The following is a 17495-nucleotide window of genomic DNA, read 5'->3' on the forward strand; positions in this document are numbered from 1 at the left end:
ATGCCATAGTGGCAGACACTGGTTGCATGCACCTCCCACTGAAGCATCCCGTAACCAGGCAACATGTGCAACCTGAGACGCGTAAACAAGCAGCACAGCCTCCCTCTTGTTCAGTTTAATCAGCAAGTGCCCCGACGGCAGCTTTGTATAGGATCAGCAAATGTTGTTGTAAGAGAAAGGAGACAAAATGCCGTCTCATATTATGCTCTCTTACCAATGGGATGACCAAGATCTTGTTAGAAAGGTTTACAATCGCCTAAGGGAAGATGGCTTGCCTGTTTGGATGGATATTGAAGGAGGGGTGACAGGGAATATCAACGATGCGTGAGTAAACAAGAATCCAAGAATAATGCGAGGAATTACTTAAAGAACCAAATACGTGTTACAAAATGTGTGCTTGTCCTACCAGGATGGCTGCAGGCGTAGAGGAGGCTGTCGTGATTTGTCCATTCTTGACTCCAGCCTACCAGGCGTCCCGCAGCTGTAAGAAGGAGCTCAGCTATGCAGACACCAGGGAGGTCATCATTGTGCCGGTCATGCTAACCAACAACTGGGAGGCCAGTGAGTGGCTGGGTCTGATTACTGCAGGGCTGCTGTGGCTGGACTTCAGGTGAGCCTTTCCAACACAGAGGAGACAGATGAGACTAAAACACATCCAGTATATTGCCATCAGCTGAAGTAGATGGTGAATAAGGATAATAAGCTCCATGTATGACTGACTAAACATGCACATGACCTCTCACACTTCCTTGTAACATGAACCCTGATCTCTTCCAGAAACCTGGATAGTGAGGAGCACTTTGAGATGTGTCTCAAATCTCTGGAGGAAGAGATCATGTTTAATGCTGGTCACCTTCTGGCAGTGGAGGAGCAACCGCGTGATGAGCCGGATCAGCCAGAGCCCCCAATATACTGCCTGAAGAAGAAGCCAGGGCGGGGCTTTCGCCATGCTGTCTCCAAGCTCTACATCCACGAGTCAGGTGGAAACTAATAAATAATACATAATTTACCATTTGCCTTAAGTGGAACTCCAGCACATGTGGAATGAATTGTACAGAATGTTGTTTGACATGATTTAGACTGGACAATACGCCACTTGCTTTCAGCAGATGAGCAGATGTCCCAACATGACAGTGGCAGCAGGAACACAGTGGCGCTCCAAGAGGAACCTTCAGTTGATTGTTCCTGGCAAGAGATTAAGGGTGACGGCTGTAAATACTACAAGAATGTCATCACCAACAGATATCTGGGTGAGTAGAAAAACAACATGGGAAACAAGAAGGCTGTGGAAAATGTATCTTTTATTACTGCTGCATAAACAAATGGCAAGATGGAACTATTTTGAATCCATGTATGTACAACCAACAGTTGAAAAAAAAGAAAAGGAAATGTTTTCCCCCTGCTGTCTGTCCCACTGCAGGGTTTGACCCTTTCGAGAACCAAGTGTACTCTGTGGTCAGACGCTCTGTAGCGGAGCAGTGGCTGCTATTGATGGACCAAACAGACCAGAGCCATCAGAGAGCCGTCATCGTCAAACACAAACACTCTGGGATGTTCCTGGCAGTCCAAGATGGCACCTTTGTTGGACTAACATCGTACAATAAAGACTGCAAATGGTTCTTAGAATGAAGCGGGATGCCGGATTGGACTTCAAAGCACTTACAGGCAGAACTGAGGGGTTTATCTACAAGACATAGTCTGGTAAAACAAAAATCATGATGGTTTCGGTGACAATTATGAATAAGAACAAATAAAAAAAAATCAGAATCTTTTTCTCTTCAGGATCTCTGGTTTCCAGTTCACAGGATGGCTTTCTTCCGTCTGCAAGAGAAATAAATCAATCAATCAGTCTCCCCTCATCTATATGAAATAATCAAACTCATGAAGCTAAAAAAAACATCAAACTTACCGCTGTGTCATCCTCCCTGTATACTTTGATGGTCTTATCAGCCTCAGCGGTGATCAGCCTGCTTTCGGAGTTGTCAAACACACAAGCGAAGATTCCCGATTCGCTGTCAAGGGAGCCGGGCTGCACGGCCGCGTGAATCCTCTGGAAGTTGTAGCCAGTTCTCCAATCCCACATGTGGATGGTTCCATTGTCAGCTGTTGATACAAATAAAAAGATTCAAACACCGACTCTGAGCGTCTTTTGATTCAATGCTGCCTAAACTAATAAACAAATAAAGCTAAGCAGTAGTGAGGACGTAGTTATGGTTGATACCTCCAGACACCAACACGCCATCAGAGTTGACAGCCAGTGTGTTGATGATGGCATTGTGCCCAGACAGGTTCTGGATAAAGTTGCCATCTGGAAACATCCACTGCTTTATGTTGTCAGCAGATCCAGACGCAAAGGTGTATCTGAGAAATGGGTTACCACAATGTTAAAGTATATTACAACACGATATGCCATGTAAACAGACACAAACTGGGTTAATCCTTATAATCATCAGTCCAGATGGAACGTCGTTGTTCTGATACAGATTTTTCTGAATGTGTGTGCTTACTGTCTGGGGTGTAACACCACAGTTCGGACAGACTTCTTGTGGTTGGTGAGCGTGGCTCTGGTTTTTCCAGCGATCAGATCCCACAGCCTGATGGTCGAGTCATGGCTGCCTGCAAGATGTCAATCAGTGGACAATTTGTATTTAGATTATTACAGCGACAAACGACAACAATGAACAATTAAATTGGTGAGGTTAGTTTGACAAATGTATTTGTGTACCTGTGATGATTTGTGGCTCTGCCGCCTGACATCTTACTGTAGCCACTGTGTTAGTGTGGCCCGTCAGTGTGTGCACGTTAGCTTTGGACCTGATGTCCCACACCTGCAGTTACACACACAAAACACTGTTATGAACAAAGCACACATCGTCCCCCATAACATGAAAAACTGACACAAAACAAAGAACTGACTATTATTTGAGTTTGATGTAAACTCTCCACTGTGGCACGAACCAAAGAACACAAGCTGAAGTTATGATGACCCTCATCCATATAACTCTACAAGCGTGATCAGCTAGGCATTGATCAGAGGGCGTTGCAAGGTAACGGCACTCACCCTTGCTGTGGCATCTCTGCTGCATGTCACCAGCACGTCTATCGTTGGATGGAGGTCCAAATCATACACGGCACTGAGGTGGCCATGGTAGTGCCTGATGACCTATCACAGGAAACAAGAGAGAGCATGAGCACCACAAACTGATTGCTGTGGGGTTTATTTACAGAACATCATCACACTGAAGTCCATCTTACTGTGACTGGCTCAGGTTAATGTCACCCTGCTGCTCACCTTGTTGTACTCCAGGTCCCAACACTTGACTTGCTTGTCCTCTCCGCAGGAGAAGAGGTAAGGGCTGCGGTTGCTGACCGCTACGCCGCGCACTGTGCTGATGTGTCCAGTCAGGGAGAGTTTCAGTTTCCCACTGGCCAGATCCCAGATCTGTCAAGACAAAGAGACATTAGGTCATTATGGGCAAAACACAGAACACTGCAGGGCGTGTCACCAGAGCAACACCTGGAGCTGAGAATATTACAGAAATAACTTATTTTCTCAATGAGTGGAAACAAAACTGTCTCACTATGTGTGGACCTTATATTAAATGTACATTTGTGTACAAAAAACAATTGAAAAAATAAACTCAAAAATCAATGGAGCCAATGTTGAAAATGACACTTGGTGGTATTTCTACTCACTTTGATGGTTCTATCAGCAGAGCCTGTGACAAACCACTGATTTCCAGGCTCCACAGCGATGGATCTCACCCAGCCCAGGTGACCACTGATGACCTGTATGAGAAAAATGGAACTTTGTCATTTCCCTTTACTAAATTCAGTTTTACTGTAATCAAAAAAAAATTCAGTAACAGGGGGAGAGGCATTATCATCACAGTGTGAGGAAAACAGTGCAGGCAGTTGAAAGGATTTGTTACCCTGAACAGTTTCCACGGCGGATGCCACTGAGGTTTGGGCATAGTTGGCGCTTTCCTTGCGAGGGCCGAATTTCTGGTGGGGCCGCCTTCCATGAGCGACTAAATGAAACACATCGATTATCCACAAGTCTTTTAAGCAAAGCTGAACAGGACAAACACGGCAGACAAACACGGCAACCTACCACAACGTTTGAGTGAGGCAGGGACCTCTCTGCTCCGCCTGCATGCCTGTGGATGTCACCAACGCTCGCTGCAGTGCGGTGGATCTCCTGCCTGAGATTCAAAAAAACAAAACGGAAATCAGACGAAGGATTTGTATTTTGCCTTAAGTGCAAACAGGCTTTAAATGTCGACATGAAGATGTGCTGAAAGAGGGCCTTGTTTAAGACCAGTACTAAAAGAGTTACCTTGCTTGTGATGGTGGCAGGGCCAGAGCCATGGAGTGGATTCCTCCCTCACTGGGATTCCTGTGCATCTTTGTGTCGCCAGTCAATCCTACTCCTATTGGATTTAAGTCATATTAGTACTGATGGAATTCACTGTTTCCCCTCGAATTCTTCCACTTTTCTACTCAGAGGTGAAATAGTGAAATAGTTTAAACACCTTGGCTTTAATAAATAAGATATTATATAACTTATTCCACTACAATATATTGAAAAGTGCCATCATGGAATTTGTATTATACGTGGTTGTTGAAGGATAAAAACATTAGTGCAAAACTTTAGTAAGAAGAAAAACAAAACCTTCATAAAACTTCCTTTTGAATTCTGGCATGCATTCTAGAATTAGCCCTCATGGCTTTCATATTAATGATTGATTAGAGCACTTAGCTACATCTTACTGTCCAATGTTAGGGCTGACACATAACAGCATTGTGCTTACCTGGGCCAGAGGGGTAAGCATGAGTCCCGGTAATCAGGTAGTCTGGGTCATCGCCTGATACAGACATGAAAGTAAGCCATTGATTGCATAAACATGGTTTGTGTGGTGATTGGAGTGATCTGTTTATTGTAGTGTGTGTGTGTTACCTGGCTGTGCGTAGCCCTGCATGCTTCCAGGCATCTGGCTCACTCGGTCTTTGCCTTCCTTCAGGACAGGCATGTGTAAAACTGCACTGTAATCCGATTTCAACTTCACACCCATTTTGATGTTATGACTGAAAGAGAGAAACCAGCATCAACAAATGCATCACTTTTACCCTCACAAAGCTTTTGAATGTATATCCTTAATTGGTTATGGGTTGTGTGAAGACATAAAAAGGTTCACAGGGGGAAATCATCATCAGGTTTGTTGCCGCGTTTTTACCTCTGATCGTCCAGAGAGACTGACTTCGCATGGTCGGACACAAACATGTCATGGGTCCTTTTGAGAGACCTGAAGATCAGCGTGTGGACTGAGTGCTTTTGGACTTCCTGGTGGAGGAAAAAAATTCAGAACACATTTATGTATTTACCCAGCGCAAACAGCAACGCAGAGCAGCTTCGCCATATGCGTATTCAGTCTGTGTTGTGATTTAGACGGAGATGTAAGAACGAGGGGGGAAACTTAGCGTTAGCAACATTAGCGTTTAGCGCACGAGCGGGAGCAACGACAAACATACGTAAACATTTAAAACACCGTCTTACCTCAGTCATTGTGGCGGTAAATATGCCGAAATAGAACAATATCCGAAGAACTTCTGTGTTACCGGCGACAATAGTTTGGACACTTAACGGAAATATCTAACAAAACCAAACTCATGTCCGCCACAAACGATGGCGGAAAGACCCGGAAGTAAACAGCGACAAAAGCCGATGTCGGGCTTTCTTTTTCCTTTATACTGCCACCTATCGGTCATAAATGGTAATAAAGGCTCACACAAAAATCAGTGAAAACCTGCCAGTCCCAAATGTTATTGATCTTCGATTCTCGCGATTAAAACGTTATAATATTCAGATTCAGAGAGGATAAATATTGCGTTGCTGTGCTTTTTACCTTCACTGCTATGAGCACAGGCCAAAGTACCTGTTTGGTGTTCGTTTTGTCTGCCTCGTGCATTAGGCAATGTTTGTCAAACTGCTAGAGAACATTGATTAATGGTTATCTAATCATTCAAACATTCCAAAAAAAACAAAAAAAATTCTGGCAAAGTAGGTTTACAAAGCACAGTGTGTTACTTTGTAAGTATTGCCTGAATTCTTTGTAATGATTTTCCAGTGAGTGAGTGTGTTGGAATGACCCGTAACTTTGATTTGGTGTTTGGAACTTTATGGTTTGACTAGAGAACTGTGTACTTTTGCCAGAATCACAAAGCTGCTCAGAGAGCAGACATTGTGGCTCAATGAGCTCGAGGCGGTTTGAAAGTGTTGTCACACAAGTTACTGGTGGAGTTCAGATGGGGACAAGTATTACCAGCACACACACAGAATGTCCTACACCATCTGTGCAACAAAGGTATACATATGATGACATATATGACATGTGACATCCTATATAAAGGTTAAACTAAAGGCATGGTCCAGGGTCTCTCGTGTCCAGATGTGGTTGGTTGGAATGAATAAATAAACAGTAAGAAATTAGACTTAATGGGCTGTCAACACATATTTCTTTTAATCTTTGAATCTTAAAATGCTTTAATTCATATATTTGATTTTGTAAAACAAACTGAGCGTATGATTTGTGAAGGGTTTGCTTTTTGTCATGAACTTATAATAATAGACTATGGAATGTATCTCTAGAGTTACTATTAGGACTTATCATTCATCAGGTGGACAGAACCTTGACTGAAGTGAATTGGTCATGTTGCTCTAACTGCTGAAAGTAGAACTGGGCATTTGCATTGCAAACACATTAACCACAACAATTTTCTGTTAACTATATGGGATTGACTCTGCAAGCAGCCTTTCTGCATTCTAACATATTGGCTAGTGAAATAATGGCAAAACATATTTGGTAACAGAAAGACATTTATTTAGTGGTCCAAATCACTGAAGAAGCAAAAGCAATTGTCATCAGTGTCACATCAGTGTCCGGGAGGGTCAGATCAGAAAAAACATGCAAACATGATTCCACGATTCAAAAGGCAGCCATAAAGTTTTTCAGTTACGACTATAACAAAAGGACTGAACCCCTCTAAACAGCCGTGATACATTTTATTCAACTTCAGGCAGGTTTGAGGATGTTGTGCTGAACACAGTAGCAGAATCTATGCATGTTATTCCACGTTCTAAGATACTAAGAGCCCAGCCCGGCAATATCTTTCACTCCAGCCTGCTGCCCTGTGCCAGCTGCAATACGACTGCTTGGAATGATCTTCATGGAAGTCTCCTTCATGGAGTACCAGCGATCGTGCCATGTGAGCCAAATGATGCCGTTGTCGAAGCCATGGTCACCCGCATCCTTTGCTGTGTATCTCCCACCTGGATGAAAAGAACAATACCAGGTTAAAGTGGGCTTCGGACCATTTTGTACTAGTGTATGTGTGTTAATAAAAAGGCTCATTATGTAATTAATAAGCCAATCACAGCAATATATGACAACATTGTGTTCAAACACCATTTAAAGGAGTTAGCAGTTTCACCTTGGTAGTATTTGCCATTCAAATGGGCAGCGTGACATCTGTTCATCCACCATCCAGAACCATCCTGGAGAGCACAGTTGCCAGCGTATTTGTCATTGTCCTTGTCGTATGTACTGAACTGCATGCCATTGTGGGCAGTGTGGAACTTGTCACTTGGGTCATCCCCTAAGTCGAAGCCGTCAAAAGCATCGCCTGCATCGCCACCGAAGTAGTAGGCGTAGGTGAGACGGTACATGTCCGCTTCAGGCCCCACTCTGAACACGGCGTAGTCAGCATTCCTAGGATTCAGTGTGTTAGTATTGGTCAACCTCCCCTGACTCATTCTTTACAGGTAACCCACGCATCACAGGGTACATGTTTGCCTTTGTAGCAAGTCCCTTTGCTCTGTCCTTATGTAATCTGTTATGGTATGAGTTGACACACCTTTTGTTGCCGGCCCAGTCAGTGAGCTCTACCCTCAACACATAGGGGATGGTGGCCTGGGCAGTCAGCAGATGGATCTTCTCATTACCAAGCCAGAACTCTGTGGTGTCATCAGGGGAAAGATAACCAAAGCCCTCCTTGTACTGGATCCAGTTCTTGTTGAAGTCCACACTGCCATCGCGTCTCTGTGGAGAAATAGAAACTCATAATTTCTCAAATTTCACTGTATTACTATTATGATTATGATGATGATGATGATGATGATGATGATGATGATGATGAAAGTTTCACATACCCTCTGTATAATAGTGAAGCCACGTCCAAAAGTGTCAATCTCACAATAGACAAGGAACTGCTGAGGGGCCTTTGCTGGCTTCACGTAGTAGAGCCCACTGGTGGTGGCACCTTTGTTGGCAACGTCCTGACAGTCTGATAAAAAAAAACACAAAAAGTAAATGGGGAAGCTTGATAATATCCATTAAAAAATTACATTACAGCTAAATATAACAACTAAGCTCTGGAAAATTGTCTTACTTCATGATAGGACCTAATATTTATCTTATGTGTAAAATGTAGATGAAGCATGTGAAATGAGGTAACAGCTAATTATTACATGAATACATCTGTTTACTCTGCAGTGATGCAGGATATTGATTGATCTCTAAATAAACACAGAATGAGGACAAACTGAGGAGGCGGGATTGAGCAACCGCTTGTGAAATGGGAACAGCCTGAGGGTCACTGCTGATGTTACCTGTTCCTGTGGTGGGCTGGATTTCAACCGAGTCCTTGCAGGGCTCCACGCATCGCTGCTGCAGCTGAATGGACATTTGTTTCAGTCCTGCCATTCTCCTGTCATTTGTGGTGATTACACTCTGGAGTTCACTAGGAAGAAGTAATCAAATATGTTCACTCACTAGGTTGAATTTTATCTTATTCCTTTTCAATTTATTACATTGTGAGAAAAGTAAGAAAAAAAGAGATTGAACAGAGAATGAGAAGTGAAGCCTGTTTGAATAAGTTAATTAGTTTTTTAGTTTAATTAGACTTACATTGAATGAATGATGGGAGTGAAAGATGGGTGACAATGAATACGTATTGTCTTCCTGTAAACTGCCCATTTATTGCTGTCAGGGTGCAATTATGCAAAAATTCCAATGGGACCATACTTGTCATGTTTTAAGGGAAACAAAGGTCCTAACAGTATACCAGTATCATTCACCATAACTCACAATATTTGCTGCTCCTGTGCAATGATGGTCTTTTCAAATCGAAGGACGTCATCCAGTACGCTTGAAGACTTTTTGAAGTAACTATCTGAAATAAAATCATAGACATTTTCAGTAAAATACTCAGCACACCTTCAAAATACTCACATCAACATACTGTGAATCTTTTCCCCAGTAGTTTTTACTTAGCGACTAAGCTCCAGATCAAGCATGTTACCTGACTGGCTGCTTTTTTGAGCCGATATTGAAGAATGTTTCATGTCTACCACTTTGTCCTCTGCCCCTTGGGTCAAATTGGCAATTGTTTCCAGTTGCAGTTCCATGTTAGTCAGAGCTCTGTCCATAGTAGGAATGTATCTCAGCATGTAATCAGCCACTCCGCATGTAGTCGGGCAGTACTTTCCCTGTATACACGCAGCCAGGCAAAGGCAATCATTACAGTGCTCTGAGATATTTACATGTAATTATGCATTTAAAAATGTTCACAGTTCCACTTTTACACCTGCATACTTACAAAACCGTCATTTTCTGTACATGATGCATGGTTGTCCCCTCTGGTTTGCTATAACACACACAAACAACGACAAAAAGACTTAAAATTTTGCTGCTGATTAATTTGCATCCGAAGAATGTTGTATGTCAACTCAATGACTTACTGCTGATGAGAAGGAGACGAGCAACAGTAGGCCTGCTGTTGTTGCGAGGAGGGATGGAGCCATGTTGCTGCTTTGGCCACCAGTCGGGCTCTTGTCCTGTGGAAGAATGAAGAACTGCTCGGCTCTCTGCAATATTTATCCGAACAGGGTCCTTAGGTCACAGTTTGATAAGCGCTTCATACGCAAACATCCCACACACAGTTTGGGGACAAAACTGTGACTCATGTCCAGCAGAGGTCATTTACCTGACATGACGATGTCTGTTGTCGACAGATTTACTTTAACTCTCACATCCTCATAGTGCATAAGTCATTGATAGCAATGCTGACACACTTCAAGTAGACAAGTACTACAAAATTGATGATTCACCAAGAATACAGGGCGATGGGTTTTTCTTTTAGACGATGACTCAGTCAAACCAGGTCAGATTGACTCGGATTTCGATCCTCCAACATTCAATTCAAAATTTTAGACCAAAACCTAAAATTGATTAAGACAGCATCACCATCATTCCTTCCACCTTCATTCATGAGACATACTCTTTGACAGCCAATAAATGCAAAACTATAAGGAATATCAAGAAACAAAGATAAGGCTTTTGTCCGGTTTGTCCGAATTTTTGAGATTTTCTGCTGATAGACAAACTAACACATCTGAAATCAAAACCTCTTTGGCAGAAGTAAAATAATCATTTTTTTCTGTCAAGTCTACTGTTAAATCATACATTTATTCCACAAGGGGCAGAAAAGCATGAAAATAAAGCAACAGAAGCTGCAATGAAATGATCTCTTCATTGATCTTCATTTCCAATCAGCATTGCAACTTCTCACTTGCACATTCAGCAAACACAACACAACCCTTCTATATGAGTCACATGTCTGCACAGCTGTTGAAAGGAAGTCAACATTCTCTGTTTTGCTCTCTGCCAACTCCTCAGGATAATATCTGGTGTCTTTGGTGTTACAAAGGTATGGTACATTTGACATAAAAACAGCTTGTTTGCTGGACACCACTGCCTGCAGTTCATATTAGGAGGCAGTGGCTCAGTGGGTAGAGCTTCTGCTTGGGAACCGGAGGGTTGCCGGTTCGAGCCCTTGCCGAGGTGCCCCTGAGCAAGGCACCGCACCCTCAATAGCTCCCCCCTCTGCGAAGGGTGGTAATGTAATGTAAGTCGCTTTGGATAAAAGTCTCTGCCATATGACTATATCTCTACAACATCCGGCGGATCCGTCCCTTCCTCACCGACAAGGCAGCGCAGGTGCTGATCCAGGCTCTTGTCATCTCCCGCCTGGACTACTGCAACTCCCTCCTTGCTGGCGCCCCGGCTTCCGCCATCAGACCTCTGGAGCTCGTCCAGAAAGCTGCTGCTCGTCTGGTGTTCAACCTTCCCAAGTTCTCCCACACAACTTGCCTTCTCCGTTCTCTACACTGGCTCCCCGTAGCTGCTCGCATCCAGTTTAAAACTCTGGTGCTAGCCTACAGGGCAGTGAAAGGAACAGCTCCTTCATACCTCCAGGCTATGGTCAAGCCCTACACCCCCGGCCGACCACTTCGCTCTGCTGCCTCCAGGCGACTGGCTGCCCCGGCGCTCAGCGGCCCCTGCTTGCGATCGATGCGGTCACGGCTTTTCTCTGTTCTGGCACCTCAGTGGTGGAATGCTCTCCACCACTGATGTCAGGACAGCGGAGTCGCTACCCATCTTTCGCCGCAGGCTGAAGACCCATCTCTTCAAGAAACACTACCCGGATCCTCCCTCTTAGGACATCACCTACTCTGTCCTAGCTCTTCTGATGCTCTTGTTTTCTAATCTTTCATTTCTAATCTGTCCTTTTGTTTTTTCTCATTCATCATAGTACCTAACTTATTGCACTTCTACTCTAGCTCTAGTTATGCTCTTAGCTGTTGGTTTAGGAAGGAAATGCGCTTACGATTTCTTGTGACCTGAAGTTCTTTTATCTACCTTTGTTGAACACACTTATTGTAAGTCGCTTTGGATAAAAGCGTCTGCTAAATGACCGTAATGTAATGTAATGTAATGTAATGTAATATGATCGTAATGTAATGAGTAAGTGAAAGCCAGTCAATACAGTCAATAAATGTGAACCTTTCATAATTCCCAGAGCAATTTGACCACTAACGCAGCTTTAGTAAAGATGAACCATTTTGAGAAAGATTTTGAGGATTACAGCCCCCAGATTAGTTCCATTCTGGGGCCTGATGTCCCTTTTCAATGCAAGGCTGCACTAGTAGGTACGGCCACTAGTGGGAGTGAAACCCCTACAAATCAAACTTACTGGTCACCGACCTATAAGTACATCAGTTATTAGTTTCTTCTTGGATCCGACTTTGGAATTTGCAATGACTCTGAATCATCCGTGTGAGAAATTATATTATCAGCATAAATGGACTGTGAATGGGTGGTACTTACTGTATAAAGCCGAATTGTTTACATGTCCCCTACATTCACCCATTCATACACACACTCATACACTGATATGCTATGCAGGCCACCAACCTGCACCACAGGAGTTAGGGGTTCAGTGTCTTGCTCAGCAACACTTTCATAAAGCAAGAGGGGCCCGGAATCAAACCAGGAGCCCTCCGATCCTGAGATGACAAACTGTCTCAGTTTGATTCATGAGTGCTTCTTTGAAAAAGATTAAAATTTGTGACAAGGTTACAATAGGGGAGACAAATGAGTCACTGGTGGAGCTGTCACTGTTATTGTTTGTGAGGTTTACAGTCTGTATTTCTGAAACACAAGCATATTAATCATTTGCCTCCTTAAGTCATGAGAGAAATTTCCCTTCCATGTGTTTTCCTTAGTAAAAACAAAGGAGCCTTTTCACGGGCTTAATTTGTGAGGATTGCATGTCCAAGCTCAGCTGTTGCCAACTGAACTGGATCCAAACACTCTGAAAGACAGATCAGTAAAACGTAACGCCGTTGTGAGCCAGTGTAGCATTTCATGATAGGGTACTCCAAACAGCTGTCATAATTGTAAGTCTAGTGGAAGTAGAGGACTATGTTCAAATCTTTACAATTTTATGTTCTGTGCATTTTCCTGACTAATAACTCTCTTGAATGCATTGAAACAGAGGAACAATGTCAGTGGCAACAGCATATTCGTCTGCATGCATTTCTTGCAAATGAATGTCTCGTAAAATTGTGTTGTTAACATTAAGAAGTCCACAACAAGACGACAAAGCCACCAAGAAGCATGAATGTATTGCAACAGAATGGAGGAATGAGTTTTTCGCACACAGAGAAGTAGTTTGTTGGAGCTATTAATTGTCTGTAGTGCAAGTCCAAGAAAGGAAATTGTTGTGTGTCATATTGAAAGATGTAATGCAATATTCTGTGCTTGAAATGAGGAACTCCGTATTGGACTCCAAAGGGTTCAAGACAAAGACACATTGGTCTTATCACTAACGTATGTTGTGTGATGTGCAGAATGAAATGTACATATTGATAAAGGTCAGCCAATGGTTCTGCTTGGAGTCTGCTTTTACATCAGAACAAACACAGCTTCATAGCACAAGTTTCATCTGTGGGCCATGTTGACATTAGATGATAAATCTTGCTTTAACTACCTTTGTGTGACCTACTTTTATTATGGGAAGAAGAAGCAGGCGCAAGATGGATATAAAGCCTGGCTGACCTGAGAGTGAACTGTGAACCTAAACAGTGTTGAACTTTTGCTGAACTGGCCTCTTTGTGGAGACAGATGGAAAGTGTCTTTCTCTTTCTCGGCATGCTTTGCTGTGTTGTTGATGCACACTTATCCGGCGCTGGTGCCAGGTTGAACTTCTTCTGCTCATGCACTCTATTGGAATGCAAAGCAATACTGATCATTACAAGGTTATTTTCTTATTTTTGCAGGTTTACTCCTGCTTTGCTCAACACACAGCCATTATAATGTGCTGAATCACTGTTTTCCCCCCAAAACACTCACATTTATAGGAAATGTGTTAGACACTAATCAACTTAGGTTTAAAGGGCGAGGAACAAAGTCAGCATAGTTCACATTTGGTCTGGCCAGGAATTAAGTTTAAAGAGCCTTGTTACGGGCCCCCATTGGCCACAACTCTAAGTCCGGGGCCATTTGACCATGGTGTAAATCTCACCGGGACAGAGGGCAAAGGTTTGTTGTAATGCCACATTGGGGTTCAACATGCGGTCACAGTCGGTAAGTCGACTCAGCTGAACATGGTGTGATCGGAGGTTGACACTATGTTGTCCAAACTGCATTGAAGAGGTTGATGTAAAACATATTTGCCATATACGGAGGTGAGGGGTGAGGAAGATGCATCAACAAATCGTGCAGAATGACCTCATCAGTTTGATATCTGGTCTCTTTAGGCAGAGCTGCAGAGTGATGTGTAGATAGAGGAACTTACAGACTCTGCTTATGACTGGAAAATGTATTATTGTTAATATGACAGCTGCCTGAAGGATCTTTGGACTTTGCTTTGCTCAAATGTTTTATTAGCTAATATTTGTTTTGGAGTGAGTTCTTTCAGTCCCACTGCTCTTTGATGTGTATGTGGTCGTGTAAAAGTACATCAAAACTTAACTTAACGTCTTGTGCTTGTGTTCAGTTTATTTATTGCACTTTGCAATTGTTTTGTCTTTGGTTTGATAATGGGAGTTTGATCCAATGTTTGTTCTGTTTTGAGAACTTCAGACTTCAAGTTCACAAGCAGGTCTTACTGCTTTTGCTTACCAATAAGATGATGATTAACAAAAAACTACAGTGCATTTGTTCACTATGAACAACATTTGGATTCTAGTATCTTAATCTGTCAATGACGGCCATTACAGACAGTACCACCTCATAAAACGTGTAGGGTATGATTGCTATTAATGCTGTTAAACCAGTAAATGTTATACATTATATATGTATATGTTTTTCGGTAATCTGTGCCTTGGAGAACAAGGCTGAAGCTACATACATTCTTCACATGTACTTCCTCAAAAGTAGGTTATGCTTTGGGGGTCAAACTCTGCCTTTGCATACCCCCGAAAAGGCAGCTGGACAAAGTTAAATACCGTAACCACTAAAGCTATTACTCATTACAGAATCCCTGCAAGGATGATGCAATATCTGGGTCAGCAAATGTCGAATTTCTGTCAAAGAATGATTCAAAAACCCAAGATCAAAGGTGGAGGTGAAGGTACTTTCTGGGTTAAAAGATGGGTGTGTAAGGATTAATATAATCTGGCCAAAGGAATGTTTTGTCTCAGCATGTTTTCACTGAAAAGCTGCAAGTCACCAAGTGCAGTGTGTGATTGTTTTCAAGCCCGATCCTGGCTTGATGATGGGACAGAACAGACCACTGATTGTGGGTCCACAGTGTCTAGCCCCGTGCAAATTGAAGGTTAATCAGATTAGTGGTTTAATTAGACTTTTGTTTCACTAAGTGGTAACTAACAAAATTCACAAAAACAGAACAGAACACGCTTTGACAAAGACAACAGATCATTAGTATGGCAAATACGAGCACAAATGAAAGGAAATTGTTTTTTTTGCAGCCAACATCCATCTATTTTCTGTAACAGAGGATATGGGGAACTGGAGCCACAGCAGCGTGCAGGGTGACAGACATGCAAGCAACAGCAAGAAACATTCAGGTTGAGGAGAATGTAAACAGATGCATTACACATGTATACCATTTATACAATTTATCATATGCTGCAGTGTCTGCTTTTGCATCGGAGGGTTGCCAGTTCGAGTCCCTGCCTAGGTGCCCCTGAGCAAGGCACTGAACCCTCAATTGCCCCCCCCCCCCCCCCCCCCCCCCCCTCTGTAATGGGTGGTAATGTACTGTAAGTCGCTTTGGATAAAAGCGTCTGCTAAATGACTGTAATATAATGTAATGTCTTAGATACACACACAAGATATAAAGCCATATTCCAAAAATACATTAAAGAGCCACCAAATCACACACAATACCACATGTATTTATAAAAAACAGTCTGACACAAAAAATAATAAACAAACTAATAAACCCTTTGGACTGCAGAGATGTGGTGTATGTGGAGAATGCTTTGGTTAATAACACTTGCATTGTAAATATTTTCTTTTTTCGGAGTGAAACCTTGTTTATGACTTTGTTTTTCCAACTTTCAGGCATTAGACTGAGTCGCGCAGGCATTTGATAATCTCGTCCTTCCCCCGGTGTGAGAGCTGATGTGCGCGTGAGAGGTGCAGCAGGGGGGAGAACACGCGAGATGCGGACCCACGGGAGACTGCGCGCACGTGCAGGTCACTCGCGGCCAATCGTGTTGTGGGATTTCCTCGGATCTTTCTCTCTCCTCCTCGCGCGCGGTGACTGTGAGGATAAAAGGCGACTGTCACTCACACTCTCGCAGTAAACTCCCACCATGCTTCACCTGCTCACCTTCCTGGTGGAGAAGTTCAACCTTCTCTCCAACTTCAAGCTTTTTGAGCCCAGGTGGTCATGCGGAGAGAGATGGGAGCGCCCTGCGCCCCGGGGTGCCCCTCCGACCCTCCGCAGGGGAGACCTGCTGGAGGTGCCCAGGACTTTATTCACACACTTTGGCATTTATTTAGGCGATAACAAAGTGGCGCACCTGATTCCGGACATCCTGCCAGTGTTCACCAGCGACAAGAGGCGGATCAGCTCGCCGATCACCAACCAGAGGCTCATCCTCGGCTGCATGTACCGGCGCGCCACGGTGCGCGTAGACACACTGGAGGACTTTGCGTACGGCTCCAACATACGGGTCAACCACACGGACACGACGTACAAGGCGGGAGCGCTTCCTAATGAAGCCGTGGCAGAGAGAGCGGAGAAGCTGATCGGATCGACTCCCTACAGTCTGCTGTGGAATAACTGTGAACACTTTGTCACGCACTGCAGATACGGATCAGCAGCCAGCCAGCAGACCCAGAAGGTATCCAGCACGCCAGCAAACCAAACCAAAATGCAGGCTGACTGTGCATATGTTGGAATTTAATTTCATTAACAAAACCAAAATTATGCACACTTTGATTCGTAGGGAATCACGTAAAAAGCTTAATTCACAAACCCGGAATTCACATAAAAACCTGATGTGCAGAGATTAATCAAAGGGGGTGTGTCTGCGCAAATGAAATCTATTTCACGTCAAAATAACCAAAAAACAGTATTGAGATGTAACTCGTGCAAAATATTCAACTGTGTTTCTCTCCTCTGTAGTTCTGTGAGTGTTTGAAGTCCACCATCAGAGACCAGCGCAGCGTTATTGTCGCAGTTCTTCTCGGCTTCTTCTCCATCGTCTGGTTTGGTTTAGCATCTTCGACTACATTACCCACAATCCTCGTCGCCTTCACGCTGTGGATGGCAGGCTGAAGGAGCCCAGCAGATATGAATGCGAAAAAAGTGAACTTTTTAATAAAGACTTGAACGCAACACACCGGAGGGGGGCGTTCCTGCCACGCCCCATGTCACGTGACGCCTTATGTTGACTGTAGACGTACTGTGTATGAATGAATATAAAATGCTAAATGTAAGAAAGGTTTGATTACTATGGCGTTTTCTTCTAAATCTGGTACGTTTGCATACTACACCGCTGCTTTTAGATCAGTTTGTTTATACTTGCTGCTGTTGTAAATATTGTAAATGTTTCAATGAAATAAAAGAAGCTATTTTTATTTGTTGTGTGCATTGTGTATTTTTGGCACTCCATA

At 43.3% G+C, this 17495-nt stretch overlaps 3 protein-coding genes across 7 annotated transcripts; 1 reads left to right on the forward strand and 2 right to left on the reverse strand.

Annotated features, from left to right (window-relative positions):
* Positions 1-1284: 1284 nt before the first annotated feature.
* On the reverse strand, positions 1285-5867 carry plrg1 (pleiotropic regulator 1). Its single transcript, XM_076145780.1, has 15 exons — positions 5558-5867; positions 5238-5344; positions 4961-5088; positions 4815-4868; positions 4340-4433; positions 4115-4205; positions 3933-4031; positions 3697-3789; positions 3293-3442; positions 3062-3163; positions 2726-2828; positions 2508-2616; positions 2222-2361; positions 1910-2103; positions 1285-1821 (listed from the first exon to the last, which is right to left on the reverse strand). The coding sequence occupies exons 1-15, from the start codon at positions 5564-5566 to the stop codon at positions 1762-1764; spliced, it is 1533 nt and encodes a 510-aa protein (XP_076001895.1). The 5' UTR covers positions 5567-5867; the 3' UTR covers positions 1285-1761.
* A 992-nt stretch (positions 5868-6859) lies between these two features.
* Positions 6860-9922, reverse strand: fgg (fibrinogen gamma chain). Its single transcript, XM_076145454.1, has 9 exons — positions 9800-9922; positions 9658-9705; positions 9361-9547; positions 9147-9231; positions 8669-8799; positions 8210-8343; positions 7915-8099; positions 7492-7769; positions 6860-7330 (listed from the first exon to the last, which is right to left on the reverse strand). Exons 1-9 carry the CDS (start codon positions 9860-9862, stop codon positions 7146-7148), a joined length of 1296 nt encoding a protein of 431 aa, XP_076001569.1. The 5' UTR covers positions 9863-9922; the 3' UTR covers positions 6860-7145.
* Positions 9923-10023: 101 nt separating this feature from the next.
* Positions 10024-17459, forward strand: lrata (lecithin retinol acyltransferase a). Of its 5 annotated transcripts, XM_076145458.1 has the most exons (4): positions 10024-10221; positions 10737-10965; positions 15933-16720; positions 17005-17459. In XM_076145458.1, exons 3-4 carry the CDS (start codon positions 16187-16189, stop codon positions 17155-17157), a joined length of 687 nt encoding a protein of 228 aa, XP_076001573.1. In that variant the 5' UTR covers positions 10024-10221; positions 10737-10965; positions 15933-16186; the 3' UTR covers positions 17158-17459. The 5 variants fall into 5 exon arrangements, with proteins under 5 accessions (XP_076001573.1, XP_076001571.1, XP_076001572.1 ...); XM_076145456.1 differs by having other exon boundaries at positions 10024-10965; XM_076145457.1 differs by having other exon boundaries at positions 10024-10767.
* The last annotated feature ends 36 nt before the right edge of the window (positions 17460-17495 follow it).

This window comes from Genypterus blacodes, unplaced genomic scaffold, assembly GCF_046128005.1.
Source record: "Genypterus blacodes isolate CSIRO-AG114 ecotype Tasmania unplaced genomic scaffold, CSIRO-AGI_Gbla_v1 ptg000030l_1, whole genome shotgun sequence".
NCBI classification, from domain to species: Eukaryota; Metazoa; Chordata; class Actinopteri; order Ophidiiformes; family Ophidiidae; genus Genypterus; species Genypterus blacodes.

Bases quoted from the DNA above. Each gene is read 5' to 3' on its own strand.
- lrata (XM_076145456.1), top strand. From the start codon at position 16,187: ATGCTTCACCTGCTCACCTTCCTGGTGGAGAAGTTCAACCTTCTCTCC. The intron at 16,721-17,004 runs GTATCCAGCACG...TCTCCTCTGTAG, and splicing joins CCAGCCAGCAGACCCAGAAG to TTCTGTGAGTGTTTGAAGTC.
- fgg (XM_076145454.1), bottom strand. From the start codon at position 9,862: ATGGCTCCATCCCTCCTCGCAACAACAGCAGGCCTACTGTTGCTCGTC. The intron at 7,770-7,914 runs GTGTGTCAACTC...ACTGAATCCTAG, and splicing joins GACTGGGCCGGCAACAAAAG to GAATGCTGACTACGCCGTGT. The intron at 7,331-7,491 runs GTGAAACTGCTA...CTTTTCATCCAG, and splicing joins GAATGGCAAATACTACCAAG to GTGGGAGATACACAGCAAAG.
- plrg1 (XM_076145780.1), bottom strand. The intron at 3,790-3,932 runs GTAACAAATCCT...TTTCTCATACAG, and splicing joins CGCCGTGGAAACTGTTCAGG to GTCATCAGTGGTCACCTGGG. The intron at 2,829-3,061 runs GTGAGTGCCGTT...GTGTAACTGCAG, and splicing joins GCAGAGATGCCACAGCAAGG to GTGTGGGACATCAGGTCCAA.